The 18,003-nt window shown below is 39.0% G+C and overlaps 1 protein-coding gene across 3 annotated transcripts in view; it reads left to right on the top strand.

Annotated features, from left to right (window-relative positions):
* RARS2 (arginyl-tRNA synthetase 2, mitochondrial) overlaps positions 1–18,003 on the top strand; it is an 85,279-nt gene that overhangs the window by 57,383 nt on the left and 9,893 nt on the right. For all 3 annotated transcript variants that reach the window (XM_055433885.2, XM_055433886.2, XM_088840726.1), the window contains 3 exons: positions 9,159–9,317; positions 10,371–10,477; positions 11,636–11,731. In XM_055433885.2, coding sequence (XP_055289860.2) covers positions 9,159–9,317; positions 10,371–10,477; positions 11,636–11,731 — 362 coding nt within the window. The remainder of the gene's footprint in view (positions 1–9,158; positions 9,318–10,370; positions 10,478–11,635; positions 11,732–18,003) is intronic.

Genomic DNA, 18,003 nt, shown 5'->3' on the forward strand with positions numbered 1-18,003 from the left:
TGTCCGACTCTTTGCCCATGGTCCATGGATTTCTCCAGGCGAGAATACTGAAGTGGGTTGCCATTCCCTTCTCCAGGGGATCTTCCCGACCTAGAGACTGAACCTGAGTCTCCTGCATGGCAGGAAGATTTTTTACCATCTGAGCCATTTGATTTATACTGTTAACCAAAAGATTTTCCCCCCCTCTTTCCCATTGAGAGTTTTATGGATAGTCGAGAGTTTAAAAATTAGTAAATCTTTATGGTTGTCAATAAAGTATGCTGCCTTAGTGCCTGGCATTTTACTGTATTATTTTCTAAAATTATCAGTAATTGTGAGTATTTTTACCATGAACTTAGTGAACCTTTCATCAGATCCAGGCCCCAGAGACAAACCCACAGTGCAGGAAATGCAAGGAACCACTTGGAGACCTTGTGTTGTTCAAAGAACATTCTTCAAGAATTTAGAGTACAGTTTGACATATGAAAGTTACTCCTTGCATTTTCCCCCACCCAATCTCAGAAGTTTTTAATTTAATCCTGACAATAGTAAATATTTGTTGCCCATAATCTTTTAAATATTGTAGTAAAATTTGTTCTTAAACCCTCTGGCAACCTAAAGGTACATTTTATTCTATGCAGTTTAATACAGTTTCCTGCCTCTTGAGAATCATAAGAAGAGGGGTATCAGACATCTACATTAGAGATTGTTGATTGACAGACACACATAAGGAACAGGCAAAGGGGGTACTTTTATGAATAACAAAAATGTCAAGACAGGATAGTATTGCTTTCATTAAGTGTTCTTTTGACTAATAGCTTCATGGTGTTGTTGTTTTAGTTGCTAAGTCATGTCTGACTCTTTCGTGACCCCATAGACTGTAACCTGCCAAACTACTCTGCCCGTGGGTTTTTCTAGGCAAGATTACTGGAGTGGGTTGTCATTTCGTTCTCCAGGGGATCTTTCTGACCCAAGGATCGAACCTGTGTCTCCTGCTTGGCAGGTGATTCTTTACCACTGAACTACCTGGGAAGCCCTAATAGCGTCATAGAGGAGCAGTATTTATAGACAAAAGGGAGCTACTCAAATACATCCACCTTGCTGTTTGTAATAGAAGACAGCAATCCATTAGAGCACTTATCTGCTTTCTTCCTCCTTCCTTTGCTGAATGGAGAAAAATGCAGAGCCTAATATGGCAGATTCTGCTGCTGCTGCTGCTACGTCACATCAGTCATGTCCAACTCTGTGCAACCCCATAGACGGCAGCCCACCAGAATCCCCGTCCCTGGGATTCTCCAGGCAAGAATACTGGAGTGGGTTGCCATTTCTTTCTCCAGTGCATGAAAGTGAAAACTCAAAAGTGAAGTCGCTCAGTTGTGTCCGACTCTTCGCAACCCCATGGACTGCAGCCTACCAGGCTCCTCCATCTATGGGATTTTCCAGGCAAGAGTACTGGACTCTAGGTTATTTTATCTTTGTGATATTTTTGCAGACCCCGTTTCATTTTAAAATTACAATTGTCATTGTAGGTTACTTCCAGCAACAGCTTTTAATATAAATGAGAAAGTTTGTCCCTTTTTGAGTGGTAAGCAAATGTTAATGATTTTGTCCTGTTTCTAAACAGAAAACCTGAACCTTGGTCAAACCCATTTTTTTTCCTTCTCAAGTTACAGATGGAGCTCTTTTAGAGGAAGAATCTATCTTCTTGGTCTTTTATCTGCATCCTCAGATGCCGTGCCTTACAGTAAACGCTTGAATGAATTTGCCTTTTCTGTTTAAGTTATGGCATAAAGAAACCTTTTGTAAAGCTCCAAGGAAGGGCTAACTATCATATGATACACTATTTAGCATTTGTCCAAAATCTCGCTCGTTATGCAGTTTCCTGGTGAAGAACCCAAGTGCCAAGCCCAGGACTCCAACACAGGCAGTTTTGCTCCAGAGTGTTCTGTGTGGTGCACTGCCTCACCCTACCGCTGGCACTGCAGAGTGCCTTTCTGAGCCAGTCACTTCCACTGGCTGTAATTATTTACAAAGCATTTTCCTTTCTTTCAAAATAAAATTGCTGTACCCCAGGCACAATTAGTAGTTTAGCTTTCACAGTTTCAGTCTTCTGGCGTATTTGGTTTAAATTTGGCTTTGGCCATCCAGAAGCACATTTCTTGGCCTGGGTGCCTCTAATTTGCACCATGATCAGTATTCCCCCAGTTTCAGTTTCTTAGCCAGGTTAGAAATTATATCATAGTTTTAGCATTTGTTTTCTGTGATGAAGGTATTTAGTACAGTCATTTCTATGCTGCATTTCCATGCTTGCGCTTTGCTCTGTTGAAAATGGTTGTTCTCTGCACCTGTAGTCATTCTTTAACCAGGACATCTGGCCATGCTGTGCATTGACCTAGGACTATTTTTAGCCAACATTCGGAAACTTTCCTTTTCATTGTTCTACTAATTTTTCACAAAACAGAGAAGTGGCTTTTAACAGTTCCTCCCCTCCCCCAAATTGGCTGATGAGTTAAATAATATATTTGCTGTTTAAAATTCACACTATTGATTCAAAGAAAACATTAGTAGTAAGTTTTGGAATACTTTTCAAAAAGCCTTCCCACTAACATAAAAGAAATAGTACTTACAATGTTTAATGTTAAATCTAAATCATAGGTATATGGGGGTCATCATTTCCTCAGTTGTAATGATTTTTAAAAGTAATTTCTCAGAGTTCCTCCTAGATTTAAGCTACTTGAATAGACCTTAATAAAAGCTAACTCTGTACTTTTAAGAACATAGAACCCAGTCACTTTTTTCTGTTTTCGGTTTTTTGGTTTAGTGGCTTTTTTGCTTGTTTGTTTTTTCCTACAGAAGATTTTAGCACTTCACTCATTGATGTTGCATATTAATTGTATTTTGAGAACTATAGAGATTCCTCTGAAATATGAGCAGCCTCTCATAAGAGGTAAATATGCCAATACAATATGCATTAGCCTTGTACCCTATCACTGGCTTTTTTTTTTTTTTTTCCCCTTTGGTCATGCCACACAATTTGTGGGAACTTAGGGGGAGCCTGGTGGGCTGCCGTCTCTGGGGTCACACAGAGTCGGACACGACTGAAGTGACTTAGCAGCAGCAGCAGCAGCAGTTCCCTGATTAGGGAACAAAGCTGGGCACCAGCAAGGAAAGCACCGAGAACTAACCACTGGACCACCAGGGAAGTCCCCTAGCACTGGTATTTGTAAAGATTCAGAATGATCCCTATAGTATTTCATTATTTTTACCCTGCCCCTTTTCTACAAGGATCTGAGGTAATCACAATGATGGGCATTTAACAAAAAAGACATAGAAAGTCGGAGATAATGTATTACTAGGTAATGTATATATAAGAAATTTTACCCTGAGTTTCCCGATATTGGTAGCAAAATAATAAAAACAAGATAGGGCAGGACCAAAGCACCAATAAGTGATAATGTTTACATGCTCCCATTTTTTAAAATCAAAAGATGATTTTTTTTCTGACTTTAGAATCTCAAAACAATTTCTCAAAGTAAATCAAGACTAAATCAATTCTAGACATATATAGGATTATATATGCAGTTAATAGTTCATAGTGTTTAAAGAATTGAATTCAAATGTAATCTGTTGGTTTAATTCACATTACTTTTTTCAAGGAAAATGATTGTTGTGACTGAGGTGGATTTTACTTGTTATAACATCTACAAGAAATAGCTTTTAAATTATAAACCTGAGTCTGAACCCAACCATCACTTTTGAGAGTGGTGGGAGCCAACTCAAGTTAGGGATTTTCTACCTCCCAGGTCACACAGAGGCTCTTGTGTGCATCCCAAGGGAGAGACCTCTTCTTGGCTTCAGTCCACACTACTCTTGACTGACATGCCCAAGACCCAAGCCTACATGATGCCCTAGAGGCACACAGCTCTCCTGTGTGACAGACTTCACCTGGGAGGTCTTTCTTGCTGTGTCTCAGTTCCACAGGCCCAGAGACCAGCCTCCATGTGTGGGGACACTGTGAACCACTGCCCTGTGAGGGCCTGCCGCCACCTGAGGGGCTGCCCAGCTTATGCTCTCCCCAGGAGTTTTTCCCTTAGGCCCTTCTCAGTCTAGGCAATCCTCTCCTCTCTCCTGGCAACTTCTCTGCTTCACCAGTGCTCATGACTTGTCTTCCCCAAAGCCACATGCTTTCTCCCTCGCCCTTACTCCCGTCAGACAGCACTACAGTGTCCCATTGTTCTCTGGGTGTTCTTAGAACAAGAATGGAAATACCGAGCAAGGCCAAACTACATGTTAAGAGCTCAGTCATCATCTCACCCCACTGAAATGTGGGAAGAACAGGTTTTTCAGCAGAGAACAGTATTTATTAGGCATGTGCATTGTGATCCACAGCAAGTCAGTAACTGTCACCCTTTGACAGAGGTGTAAGATGCCATGAATGTAATTATATATACACAGAATAAAAGTCAGACATTCCAAACATTAAAAGAAGGTAAAGGGATGGTAAAATGCTGTTTATATGCTGCTAATGATGTTCTAATGAGGAGAAGTTTGGTCATTAATACATTAGTTAACATCAAACGATTTCTTTTTTTACCTAGGAAGTTTTGACTTTATTAACTGATATATTAAATTATAATAACATGAATTTGAATTTCTTTGATATTTCATTTAATATTAGGAATTGGTCTCAACCAGAGAAATTTCTGATCAATACATGAAACATTAAATGAGCTTGTTTGAATTATAGTCAGGAATTTGTTACATGTTATTTTCTAAAATATAAGACCAAAATTAAATGCATTTTAAGATAGAGGAAAAACAAATATTGAGATAGAAGAATCTTTAGTGTCAAAGTTATGCTAACCATCCTTAGCAGTTACTTTCAGTTTTAAAAACAAAAATAACCAGGAGTGGGGTTAGAACCCTGCATCAAGAAATTCAGGTGTGCCTATGTGGCTCATGTATTCAAGAATCAAATTTAAGGACTGAGCGGGGAGGAAGAGAGCATTATCTACTACTTTAATTTTCCACACTTAATTCTTTCATTTGGGCAGATCATCCCAAGAGCTGATTATAATTAATCAATTAAATTAGAAATGTCATGCTTTTTGGCAGTCCAACATTTAGAAATGGAAGGAACGATTAATGCTCCTTTCAGGAAGTCTCAGACATTAATTTTATTCTCTTAACTAGTAATACAGCTGGCTTTTGCATTCTAGTAACCTAAAAGAAAAATTGCATCTCCATCCTCAAAACACTTTTCTTCAGCCACACTGTTACATATCAAATGCAAATTTAAAATTTCCTTTTTATTCCCTTTGAGTCTGGATCTAACCTCAGAAGGGGGCTGTCTTCAGAATACATACTTTCTGAGGGTAGTGGATTTAAAGTAACTGTAAATTGAAAAGTGTAATTTCAGAAATGCACCGTATAAAATTTACTTTGAAGGATAGAGTATTTCTTTTCTAATATGCTAATGAATGTTAATAGTTTTATATAGTACGTTTACAGGCAGATTGTTAAGTGCTAATTAAGGCTCTTCTGTTGTTCCGTTTGATAATGTCAGTTGATTCTCAGTAATGTTTGGTTTGTCCCTACAAATTGCTGAAATGCCAAGCATGTCTTCATGAATTAGGAATGGCTTTTTGTTTTAATTATTTCTATTTTAAATTTTAAGAAAGGGAGAAAAAGATTCTGGTGATGTTTTCCCTAAAATATTCTTATCAGTATTTTGAGCATATATTAGATTTTTTAATATTTGACTGAGTTTAGGATCCTAGATTTTTTAAAAAATCTACCTTTCCTCTTCTGAAAATAAGGGTTTGTTTCTTTTTTGTATATTTACTTCTAAACTGAATGTGCATGCATGCACACACAAACACACACCACACACACATCACACACACATGTATGTGAGAGAGATGGAGAGAAGAGGGGCAGAGAGACAGAGGGTGGAGACATTAATTTTGAATAACAAGCCATTTATAGATATAGGTGTGCCTTTACTTCCTCAGGCTGGACTATTAAGCAGTTGTCATTGGATAGGTCATTCAAAGGTCAGGAAGTCTGCAAATTACTGTTTTGCAGTGACTCTTTTTCCTACACCTTACCAAAAATCCTCTTTCTCTGTGTTCTAACTGACTTATTCATAGGACCATGTAGAAATTAATTCTTTATGATAAGTATCAGGTCTCCCAAAATCACCCTCAAATTAAGGATTCACTAGAAGGATTCACCGGAGAAGGCAATGGCAAGCCACTCCAGTACTATTGCCTAGAAAATCCCATGGATGGAGGAGCCTGGTAGGCTGCAGTCCGTGGGGTTGCTAAGGGTCGGACACGACTGAGCGACTTCACTTTCACTTTTCACTTTCACACATTGGAGAAAGAAATGGCAACCCACTCCAGTGTTCTTGCCTGGAGAATCCCAGGGATGGGGGAGCCGTCTATGGGGTCACACAGAGTCGGACACGACTGAAGTGACTTAGCAGCAGCAGCAGAAGGATTCACAACACTCAGCATGTGGTTGAACTCACAGCTAAGATCTGTTATAGCGAAAAGATGCCAAACAAAACCAGCAAAGGGAAAAGGCACATGGGAGCAAGTCCAGAGGAAATCAGGCCCAAGCCTCCAAGTCCTTAGCTAACAGTCACCCAGGATGTATTTAATTCCTCCTTAAAGCTCAACATTCAGAAAACCAAGATCACGGCATCTGGTCCCGTCACTTCATCTGAAATAGATGGAAAAACAGTGGAAACAGTGTCAGACTTAATTTTTGGGGGCTCCAAAATCACTGCAGATGCAGCCATGAAATTAAAAGACGCTTACTCCTTGGAAGGAAAGTTATGACCAACCTGGATAGTATATTAAAAAGCAGAGACATTACTTTGCCGACCAAGGTCCGTCTAGTCAAGGCAATGGTTTTTCCCGTGGTCATGTATGGATGTGAGAGTTGGACTGTGAAGAAAGCTGATCGCCAAAGAATCGATGCTTTTGAACTGTGGTGTTGGAGAAGACTCTTGAGAGTCCCTTATACTGCAAGGAGATCCAACCAGTCCATTCTAAAGGAGATCAATCCTGGATGTTCATTGGAGGGACTGATGCTGAAGCTGAAACTGCAATACTTTGGCCACCTCATGCGACGAGTTGACTCACTGGAAAAGACTGATGCTGGGAAAGGTTGGGGGCGGGAGGAGAAGGGGACGACAGAGAATGAGATGGCTGGATGGCATCACCGACTCTGTGGACATGAGTTTGAGTGTACTCCGGGAGTTGGTGATGGACAGGGAGGCCTGGCGTGCTGTGATTCATGGGGTCGCGGAGAGTCGGACACGACTGAGCGATTGAACTGAACTGAACTGAACAACAAATTGTGACAACCTGTGTGAAATGTTGTCTACCAGGGAAGCTCATTGGAGGCTGATTATGTGGCTGCCCTCTGTGTAGCTTGGTACTAAAATTCCAAACTCCTGGAAGAAAAGCGGGTGTTTAGCATAAACCATATTGTTTGCACAAGCAGTTTAGAGGCACTGTGACCCGCTCTTACTGGTTAGATTGGTAGGAGCATTGTCAAAATTCAAGTTCCCCAGATGGCAGCCAAGAGCTAACCTTGCAGACAACACATTTTAAGGATAGCAGTTTCTAGACCTGCTGTGTTATTAAATCTTTTCAGAGTTGGACACAACTTAGCAACTAAATAATAACAACCTTTATTTGAAAGCACTTATTTGTTCAATTTTGCAATTCCAGTAATTAACATGAGCCATCTATGAAAGAGGAGACCTTTTTAGCTTGAGATAAGTGTTTAATACCCTTTTGTTAGTAGTATCTAGTGGATATCAGCCACATTGTTGTTGTTTAGTCTCTTAAGTCATGTCTGTCTCTCTGCGACCCCATGGACTGTAACCCGCCAGGTTCCTCTGTCCATGGGATTTCCCAAACAAGAATACTGGAGCAGGTTACCATTCTCTTCAGGAAATCTTCGCGGCCCAGGAATCGAACCTGCATCTCCTGCGTTGGCAGGTGGATACTCTGCCATTGAGCCACCTGGGAAGCCATAAGGCATGCTATGGTTGTCCTAAAGTATTCTCCAGCAATAAAATCACTTTTTCTACCCAAGTGCTGCTACCATGATATTTTAAGAGTATGTAAGGGTTTAGAGGTCTCATATTTTGGGGTAGCTTATTTGCCAATTTTTTTTATATCATGCTACTTGAATAGCTTGCTGGAAAAAATATGAGGATAGTAAATTTATTGTTCATGTTTCACCCTGGAAGTGAGTTACAACTTGTAAGTAAAATCTTTATAGTCCATAATGCATCACTTCAATATTACTGGAGCTATATTGTTGATATTTTTATGTCACTTATCAACCTTGTATTTTAGAGACTGGAAAATGATTCTGTGAACACGAAATCCTAGCACTGGAAGAGCCCTTAATAAGCCATCTGCCTGCACTCCCATCACTGGGTGGGGCAGAGCTAAGCCAGCCAGGACAGATGGTGTGAAAGCACACTGAAGTGAGTGCTGCCCACAGTTCTCGAGAGCCCAAGCTGGAGTACAATTAAGCTAACTGTCCCAAGGGTCTTCCTATATCACCTGTTTTGTTTTGTTTTTTCCTGGTCTTTGCAGATTTAGAGAAGAGTTAAAATGTTTTTCATTACTGCTAAATAACTATTAAATCATCCTTTGGCCTTTTCTTTCCCAGATTGAACTCGTCTACTGTCTTCAGCCTTTTCTCAGAGAAGTCACAGCAATAATATTTTCACATTTTTTTTTAAGAAGAAATGCCAGCTTAGTCTAAACCAGGCATTCTTGACCTAACAGTATGTGAACTTGAATGAGAAGAAAAAAATTATGCATTATTTTCATTAACTCAATCAAATTTAATGTTTTCCCCTGTTACTATATCACAAATATTTTAAAATATTTGAACATTTATATTTCAATGTGATTATTTCCTGTATTGTATAATCCTATGTATTTTACTTTATGCATTTTGAGAAGAGATTGGTAGGGCTCACTAAGGGTCCATAGCGAAAAAAAAAAAAAAGGTTACACTCGTGAGAAGGGCACTTGTGTAACCTTTAAATGAAAATTCTCAGGATTGTTTTGTTTTCTTCTTTTCAGTTTTGAAGATAAGTGACTAGTAGTGTATTTAATATACTATTATGCCTTTAGGTTTATGTACAAGTTAATAAAGAAGCAGCAGACGATAAAAATGTAGCAAAATCAGCACATGAGTTCTTCCAGCGACTGGAACTAGGCGACATGCAAGCACTTGCACTGTGGCAGAAATTTCGGGACTTGAGCATAGATGAATACATGCGGATTTACAAGGTACCCACCCACTCTCCTGCTATCCTGTCGTGTAATACAGCTCTTAACTGGTACTCCTGGCTAGAAAGGTTGCTTCTGAAGCTCAGATTTGTTGTTTGTCACTGAGTTGATAGTTGGGACTCACATATTGTTCTTTGGGCTAAAAGTTAGAACTAAGAAATAAAATTAAAAAATGAATTTCACAGGCTGAATATGAAGTGATATCCTGATACTTCATTTCAATCTGGCATTTCTTTTCTTTCTTCTATCATCCCTTCACTTTTTCTTAACCATTGTTTCTTCTCTTCCTGCCTTAGGCTTATATGTGATGGTTATAAATTTGTTCATCTAATTAACATGTTGGGAATGAGAGAAATACAACAGTTAGTAAAAGACATATAAGTTCTTTTCTCATGGACTTTACATTCTAACATGGACACAGCAAATTAAACAAATTCAAGCCAGTACAGATTAAACAAGAACTTTGACAGTGTGTTCAGTGGTGATGCATGCATGGAGAAAAGTGAAGCAGTGGAGGGAGGATCAGATGGGCTGCCTGAGCAGGATTTCAGCAAAGAACCCACATGGCTGGAGTAAGGAAGCGAGATGAAGAACAGTAGGAGCAGGGTCCAAGGGGTTGTCGAGTAGGGCAGGAGATAGGACATTTTCCAGGACTGTCTGGTGGGAATGTCTAGCTTCCTACTGCAGTGGAAATGTCCCATATCTGTGCCGTCCAGTGTGGCGGCCTCCTGCCGCATGTGGCCATTGAGCGCTTTCAAGGGCTCACACTTCAGTGTGAGTAGTGTGACTGAGAAACTAAATATTCACTTTTCTTTCATGTGTATTTGAATAACCACAGGTGCCTAGCAACTCCCCTACTGGATAGCACAGTACCATTGTCGGGGCTTGACTGGTACACGGGAGCCACTAGAAGGTTGGAGTGCCAGAGTGACTTGATTTAATTCTTATTTTCCCCATCTGTATGACAGACTGTAGAGCATCCTATTTTGTCTTAGGGTAAGATAATAGGACTTGTAAGTAACTCTTTTTCCTTTTGTTTCTGAACCCTCTTAGCGTCTAGGAGTACACTTTGATGAATATTCAGGAGAATCGTTTTATCGTGAAAAATCTCAAGAAGTCTTAAAGTTGCTGGACAGTAAAGGACTCCTACAGAAAACACTGTATGATCAGGTTCCTGTTCTTTAGAAAGTTCTTTGTAGTTCTTTGAAGTTAGTATTGATGTATTCTGTCAGTAAAGACAGCGGAGTCTCATGTACAGCCTTCCTGGCGTTTGTTATCATGCTTTTTGCCATTCAGACTAGTTTCCCACATGCTGTTTTGTGCTGCTATAGCAAAATCCTGGTAAGCTTGGGAGAAAGACTATTATCTTTTCTTTACATATGAGGAAACAAGCACAGAAAGTGTAAAGTGATCTGTCTAAGCTCACCCAAGCTGATAATGGTATAACTGGAATAGGGAAATAGAACTCTTCATACTCAACCCTGCCTCTTTAAAAAGATTCCATCCTGTTCAAAAGGATTTAAAACAGCTTCTGAAAATAGCTATAATACAACCCAAAGCTTTTGAAAGAGCAAAATGAGGAAATCAAGAAGCAGGAGCAGAAAAAATAAGAGGAAGTCAGGAATGATATTAGTACATAATGTGACACACACTGGGATTCTGCTTCTTTGCTTACAGTAGGTTTCCAATTTAGCTTTGAGCTCATCAGCCAGAGAAATGGTACCTTCATAGGAGCCCAGGCGTGTGTAACACAGAAGCAAACCAGTTGCTTAGATGTACCATTTTTCATAGCACCGAAGAGCAGCTTCTCTCGTCATCCTTTTAAGAAAGACAAGAGGATGTGGTTCACTGCATCCTCAATAGTGTCCTTAAGGAAAATTTTTAGATCTCCATGTACAGATTCTAATTTTTGATTGGGCAGGAAAGACAGTAACAAAATTTGGTTATTTTATTACTCATAGTTACTCTTCCATGTTAAAAACTAACCCAATATTGAGTGTTATAGTAAATTGGATTTGAAGGACATATTTCTTGATTAAAATGTAGTTGAAATTTCATTTTCAACTCAGTATGTTAAAGACTTTAGTTACCTCATCCAAAGCTACAGAATTTAAAAAGATAAGTAAATATTAAACCAAATACCTACTCTTAATAGTCATTCAAGTGCAGATTTCCTGTTTTTCTCCATTGTTGATTTATTGCTACCTAAGGAATAAAAATATATTCCAGTTTGTCAAAGATAAGGTTATAGATACTGTATTGTTAAAGGTCTTAATTCATTAAGTTGTTTCAGAATTCCCTTTTTTTGCATTTTCTAGAAAAGGCACAGCTGTAGTAGATCTTTCAGGGAACGGTGACCCCTCCTCAATTTGTACTGTAATGCGAAGTGATGGGACGTCTCTGTATGCAACCAGGTTTGTGTCTTATATGAAGCTCATCATTAGAGCATATGATTTCATGTTCTTTGTTCTAGGATTAATGCTAAGACAAATCATTTCATTCTCAAAATTGTTATCAAATACTACTTTCTTAAAATCTCTTCTCATCACTCAAGATATTTTTATTGAGTTTATATTTATTGCCATTTATAGTTCCTGGAAAGGTTTAATATCATCAGAAAAGTAAGTGGAAAACTGTTTATCATTAAACATCATAAGACTTCCAGAGATGAATACACTGTTCTACAGACTATAAAATTGAAGTACCTTGTTGCCAACTATACATATTTTATATTTGCACATTGCCAGAATATGTATGCTACAAGGAGCTCATGTTGGCTCAGTGGTATCCTCACTCTGAAAAGATCATCTAACAGGCACATAAGTGCCAGTCCTCATTCTGATTTGTGGTAAAAGGAGATCAATCCTGGGTGTTCATTGGAAGGACTGATGCTAAAACTGAAACTGCAATACTTTGGCCACCTCATGCGACAAGTTGACTCACTGGAAAAGACTCTTATGCTGGGAAAGGTTGGGGGTGGGAGGAGAAGGGGACGACAGAGAATGAGATGGCTGGATGGCATCACCAACTCTGTGGACATGAGTTTGAGTGAACTCCGAGAGTTGGTGATGGACAGGGAAGCCTGGCGTGCTGTGATTCATGGGGTCGCAGAGAGTCGGACACAACTGAGCGACTGAACTGAACTGAACTGAACTGAGGCCACGGGAGAAGTAGGCCATGTCGCTTACATTTTGTCATCTGTCTCCATGACCAAACCCTATGGAAAGGAGCAGTCTTTATTTATCAGACTTCCCTGGTGGCTCAGACAGTAAAGAATCTGCCTGCAATGTGGGAGACCTGGATTTGATCCCTGGTTTGGGAAGATCCCTTGGAGGAGGGCATGGCAACCCACTCCATTATTCTATCCTGGAGAATCCCCTAAACAGAGGAGCTTGGCAGGCTACACTCCGTGGGGTCACAAAGAGTCAGATAGATATGACTGAGTGACTAAGTACAGCACAGGTTTATCAAGCACCCTTATTTCTGAGACAAAGCTAATAGGAAGGAAAAGACAGGACAATAAAAAAGCCACACAAGCAAAACACAGCCAGACTCGAGCACTGCTGACAGAAGGTTCTAGTGTCTCCTATCCTAGAGTCGTAGATGACAAACCACTTCTGTAGCATAAAGTCATGATATTTTGTTGTTGTTAACTGCCATCATTTTTTTCCAAGACAACTGTAAACAACCATCCAGTATCTTACTGTCCCTTAGAAAATTCTTATTTTCTCTTACTTTTTGGCATTTCCTTTTATCAGTTCCATATAACTGGACTTAGGCACCAATATATCTAAGAGGTACATTTCTTTTTCTAGATACAAAGATATACAGTAGAAATTTTTTTTTTATGCTAGCCAGTTATTGCTGGAGTGATTATAAACCTTTGAGTAATCGTTAAAAGAAATGTATTTATTCATAAGCAACAGGGAATTAAATCTGTTATGTTGTAATAAGCTATCAGTTCAGTTGCTCAGTCGTGTCCGACTGTTTGCGACCCCATGAATCACAGCATGCCAGGCCTCCCTCTGCATCACCAACTCCCGGAGTTCACTCAAACTCATGTCCGTCGAGTCGGTGATGCCATCCAGCCATCTCATTCTCTGTCGTCCCCTTCTCCTGCCACTCTCAGTCTTTCCCAGCATCAGGATTTTATCAAATGAGTCAGCTCTTCACATCAGGTGGCCAAAGTATTGGAGTTTCAACTTCAACATCAGTCCTTCCAATGAATATTCAGGACTGATTTCCTTTAGGATGGACTGGTCGGATCTCCACAGTTCAAAAGCATCAGTTCTCGGCACTAGCTTTCTTTACAGTCCAACTCTAACATCCATACATGACTACTGGAAAAACCATAGCCTTGACGAGACCAACCTTTGTTGGCAAAGTAATGTCTCTGCTTTTTAATTTGTTGTCTAGGTTGGTCATAACTTTCCTTCCAAGGAGTAAGCGTCTTTTAATTTCATGGCTGCAGTCACCATCTGCAGTGATTTTGGAGCCCCCAGAAGTAAAGTCTGCCACGGTTTCCACTGTTTCTCCATCTGTTTGCCATGAAGTGATGGGACCAGATGCATGATCTTTGTTTTCTGAATGTTGAGTTTTAAGCCAACTTTTTCACTCTCCTCTTTTCACTTTCATCAAGAGGCTCTTTCGTTCTTCGCTTTCTGCCATAAGGGTGGTGTCATCTGCATATCTGAGGTTATTGATATTTCTCCCAGCAATCTTGATTCCAGCTTGTACTTCATCCAGTCCAGCATTTCTCATGATGTACTCTGCATATAATAAACATGGTGACAATATACAGCCTTGACATACTCCTTTTCCTATTTGGAACCAGTCTGTTGTTCATGTCCAGTTCTAACTGTTGCTTCCTGACCTGCATACTGATTTCTCAAGAGTTAGGTCAGAGTCTGGTATTCACATTTCTTTCAGAATTTTCCACAGTTTATGTGATCCACACAATCAAAGGCTTTGGCATAGTCAATAAAGCAGAAGTAGGTGTTTCTCTGGAACTCTCTTGCTTTTTCCATGATCCAGCGGATGTTGGCAATTTGGTCTCTGGTTCCTCTGCCTTTTCTAAAACCAGCTTGTACATCTGGAAGTTCACAATTCATGTATTGTTGAAGCCTGGCTTGGAGAATTTTGAGCATTACTTTGCTAGCGTGTGAGATGAGTGCAATTGTGCGGTAGTTTGAGCATTCTTTGGCATTGGATTGAAAGCTGACCTTTCCCACTCCTGTGGCCACTGCTGAGTTTTCCAAATTTGCTGGCATGTTGAATGCAGCACTTTCACAGCATCATCTTTTAGGATTTGAAATAGCTCAACTGGAATTCCATCATCTCCGCTAGCTTTGTTCATTGTGTTGCTTCCTAAGGCCCACTTGACTTCACATTCCAGGACATCTGACTCTAGGTGAGTAATCACACCATCGTGATTATCTGTGTCATGAAGATCTTTTTTGTACAGTTCTTCTGTGTATTCTTGCCACCTCTTCTTAATATCTTCTACTTCTGTTAGGTCCATACCATTTCTGTCCTTTATTGAACCTATCCTTGCATGAAATGTTCCCTTGGTATGTTGAATTTTCTTGAAGAGATCTCTAGTCTTTCCCATCCTATTGTTTTCCTCTATTTCTTTGCATTGATAACTGAGGAAGGCTTTCTTATCTCTCCTTGCTATTCTTTGGAATTCTGCATTCAAATTGGTATATCTTTCCTTTTCGCTTCTCTTCTTTTCACAGCTATTTATAAGGCCTCCTCAGGCAGCCATTTAGCTTTTTTGCATTTCTTTTTCTTGAGGATGGTCTTGCTCCCTGTCTCCTATACAATGTCATGAACCTCCACCCATAGTTCATCCGATTTAGTCCCTTAATTCGATTTTTTTTTTTTTTCTAACTTCCACTGTATAATTGTAAGGGATTTGATTTAGGTCATACCCTAATGGTCTAGTGGTTTTCCCTACTTTATTCAGTTTAAGTATGAATTTGACTATAAGAAGTTCATGATCTGAGCCAGCTCCCGGTCTTGTTTTTGCTGACTGTATAGAGCTTCTCCATCTTTGTCTGCAAAGAATATAATCTGATTTTGGTGTTGACCATCTGGTGATGTCCATGTGTAGAGTCTTCTCTTGTGTTGTTGGAAGAGGGTGTTTGCTATGACCAGTGTGTTCTCTTGGCAAAACTCTGTTAGCCTTTGCCCTGCTTCATTCTGTACTCCAAGGCCAAATTTGCCTGTTACTCCAGGTGTTTCTTGACTTCCTACTTTTGCATTCCAGTCCCCTATAACGAAAAGGATATCTTTTTTGGGTGTTAGTTCTAAATGGTCTTGTAGGTCTTCATAGAACCATTCAACTTCAGCTTCTTCAGCTTTTCTGGTTGGGGCAGAGACTTGGATTACTGTGATATTGAATGGTTTGCCTTGGAAATGAACAGAGATCATTCTGTCGTTTTGAGATTGCATCCAAGTACTGCATTTCTGACTCTTTTGTTGACTATGATGGCTACTCCATTTCTTCTAAGGGATTCCTGTCCACAGTAGTAGATATAATGGTCATCTGAGTTAAATTCACCCATTCCAGTCCATTTTAGTTCACTGATTCCTAAAATGTCAACATTCACTCTTGCCATCTCCTGTTTGACCACTTCCAGTTTGCCTTGATTCATGGACCTAACATTCCAGGTCCATGGAACAATATTGCTCTTTACAGCATCGGACCTTACTTCCATCACCCGTCACATCCACGACTGGGTGGTGTTTTTGCCTTGGCTCCGTCTCTTCATTCTTTCTGGAGTTGTTTCTCCACTGATCTTTACTATATTCTTCACAAATATTGAATTCCTATGCTGTACATCTGAAACTAGTACAATATTGCAAGTCCACTATACTCAAAAAAGAAATGTGTCCAACTCAGAATGGAGACTCTGTAACTATTCTTATCTGATATCTTTTGCAGAGCTATCATTAGGTCCAGGTTTTTCTGTGTATTTACCTTTAATACCTGTACTTTCCACTTTTTCTTTGGGAGAATACTGTCTTTTTGCCAAGTGTAGAAATGTTTGATTTTTTACCTTGCTCTAATTTCAGTTGTTTCTGCCTTTTTGATGGTTTCCTTATAGAATAAAACTATGTGTATGTATGTGAGTTGAAAGAATTGTTATACAGACAAATGAAAGTACAGGATGATATGGACAAGAGCACAGGGTGAGACTAGAGACCTGAATTTTTGTTCTGAGACCATAATCATCAATCACTTAACTTCTCTGGGCCATGATTCCCTACTTGGTGAAAAGAGACCTGAACTAAATGACCTGGCATTTCTTTCAGCTTTCAAATTCAGATTCTACAAACTCAGCATAGGACTTTTTCTTACATTCATCTCTTTTTTTCATTGGATCAAAAAGTTTCTCTTCATTTTTGTCCTTGGGTCAAATAGAAAAATATAATGGAGATGTATATTTATGACTTCATTTTTGGGATAATCTGTATCAGTGTTTTATAACCTTCTTTTATTATAACCCTTCTCAAGAGCTTTTTTAGCCATATTTTTCTTTGTGCCCACCCTCGTGAAATTTTAATACCACATATTTGTCTGGATTATATACATGTGTGTTTTATACATATGTAAGAATTTTTTTTGGCCCCTCACAAGACAGTTTTTGCCTCCATTCAGAATGCATGCTCTATTGTATCAGGAGCATGAGGTGAGTACAAATGAAATATTGATGACTCAACATTTCGAAAGACCTAGGAACTTTAAAAATTCTTCCAGCATCATGTAGTGTTAAGCAAAAATACCTTTTTTTTCTTGCAGTTTACTGAGATATAATTGGCATACAGCACTGTGTAAGTTTAAGGTGTACAGCCTAATGCCTTACTTATATACATCATGAAATGTTTATCAGAGTAGACTTAGTGAACATTCATCATTTCATGTAGATAACAAAACTAAAGAAATAGGAATTTTTTTTTTCTTGTGATGAGAACTGTTAGGGTTTACTCTGTTAACAACTTCATTATGTAAAATATGGCAGTGTGAATTTATCATTTTGTACATTATATCCCTAGTTCTTAAATTTATCTTTTACCTGTGAGTTTATACGTTTTGACTGCCATTACCCAATTCCATCCCTTCCCTCTGAAATTCTACAAATCTGATCTCTTTTTCTGTGAGTTTGTTTTTTAATTATAACTGACCTATTACACTGTTAGTTCCCAGTTCACAGCAAGGTAAAGGATTTTGTTTTTCTATTTATTCAAAATGATCACCATGGTAAGTCCAGGTACAATATGTCACCATACAAGGTATTACTTAGTTTTTTACTGTATTCCACATAAGGTAATTAAAATAACTTTTAAGTTCAATATTTAAATAATGTTTACTTAAAATTTCATGGTTTATGGGTTTGTTACTTTTAATATTTCATACTGTGTGCAAACTGGATACTTAACCAGAGATAAGTAGAATTTTAGTCAAAAGAATTTATGGTATTTTTCAAATACTTTAGAAAATATTGCTTATGAGTGATCCAAGGCTTTGGAAGAGTAGCTGGAAGATGCCTGTTCAGGTGTTGTATCACCTATGTTTTAAATATGTTCTTAGGAAAGCATTTTGCAGAAAAGTGACAGGAAGGCAATTCTTTCCAGTAAAGGCTTAACAAATTGTAAAGCATTTACCTACAAACACTTTGCC

This window comes from Moschus berezovskii, chromosome 10 (genome assembly GCF_049115385.1).
Source record: "Moschus berezovskii isolate FMDL1 chromosome 10, NW_MosBer_1.0, whole genome shotgun sequence".
NCBI classification, from domain to species: Eukaryota; Metazoa; Chordata; class Mammalia; order Artiodactyla; family Moschidae; genus Moschus; species Moschus berezovskii.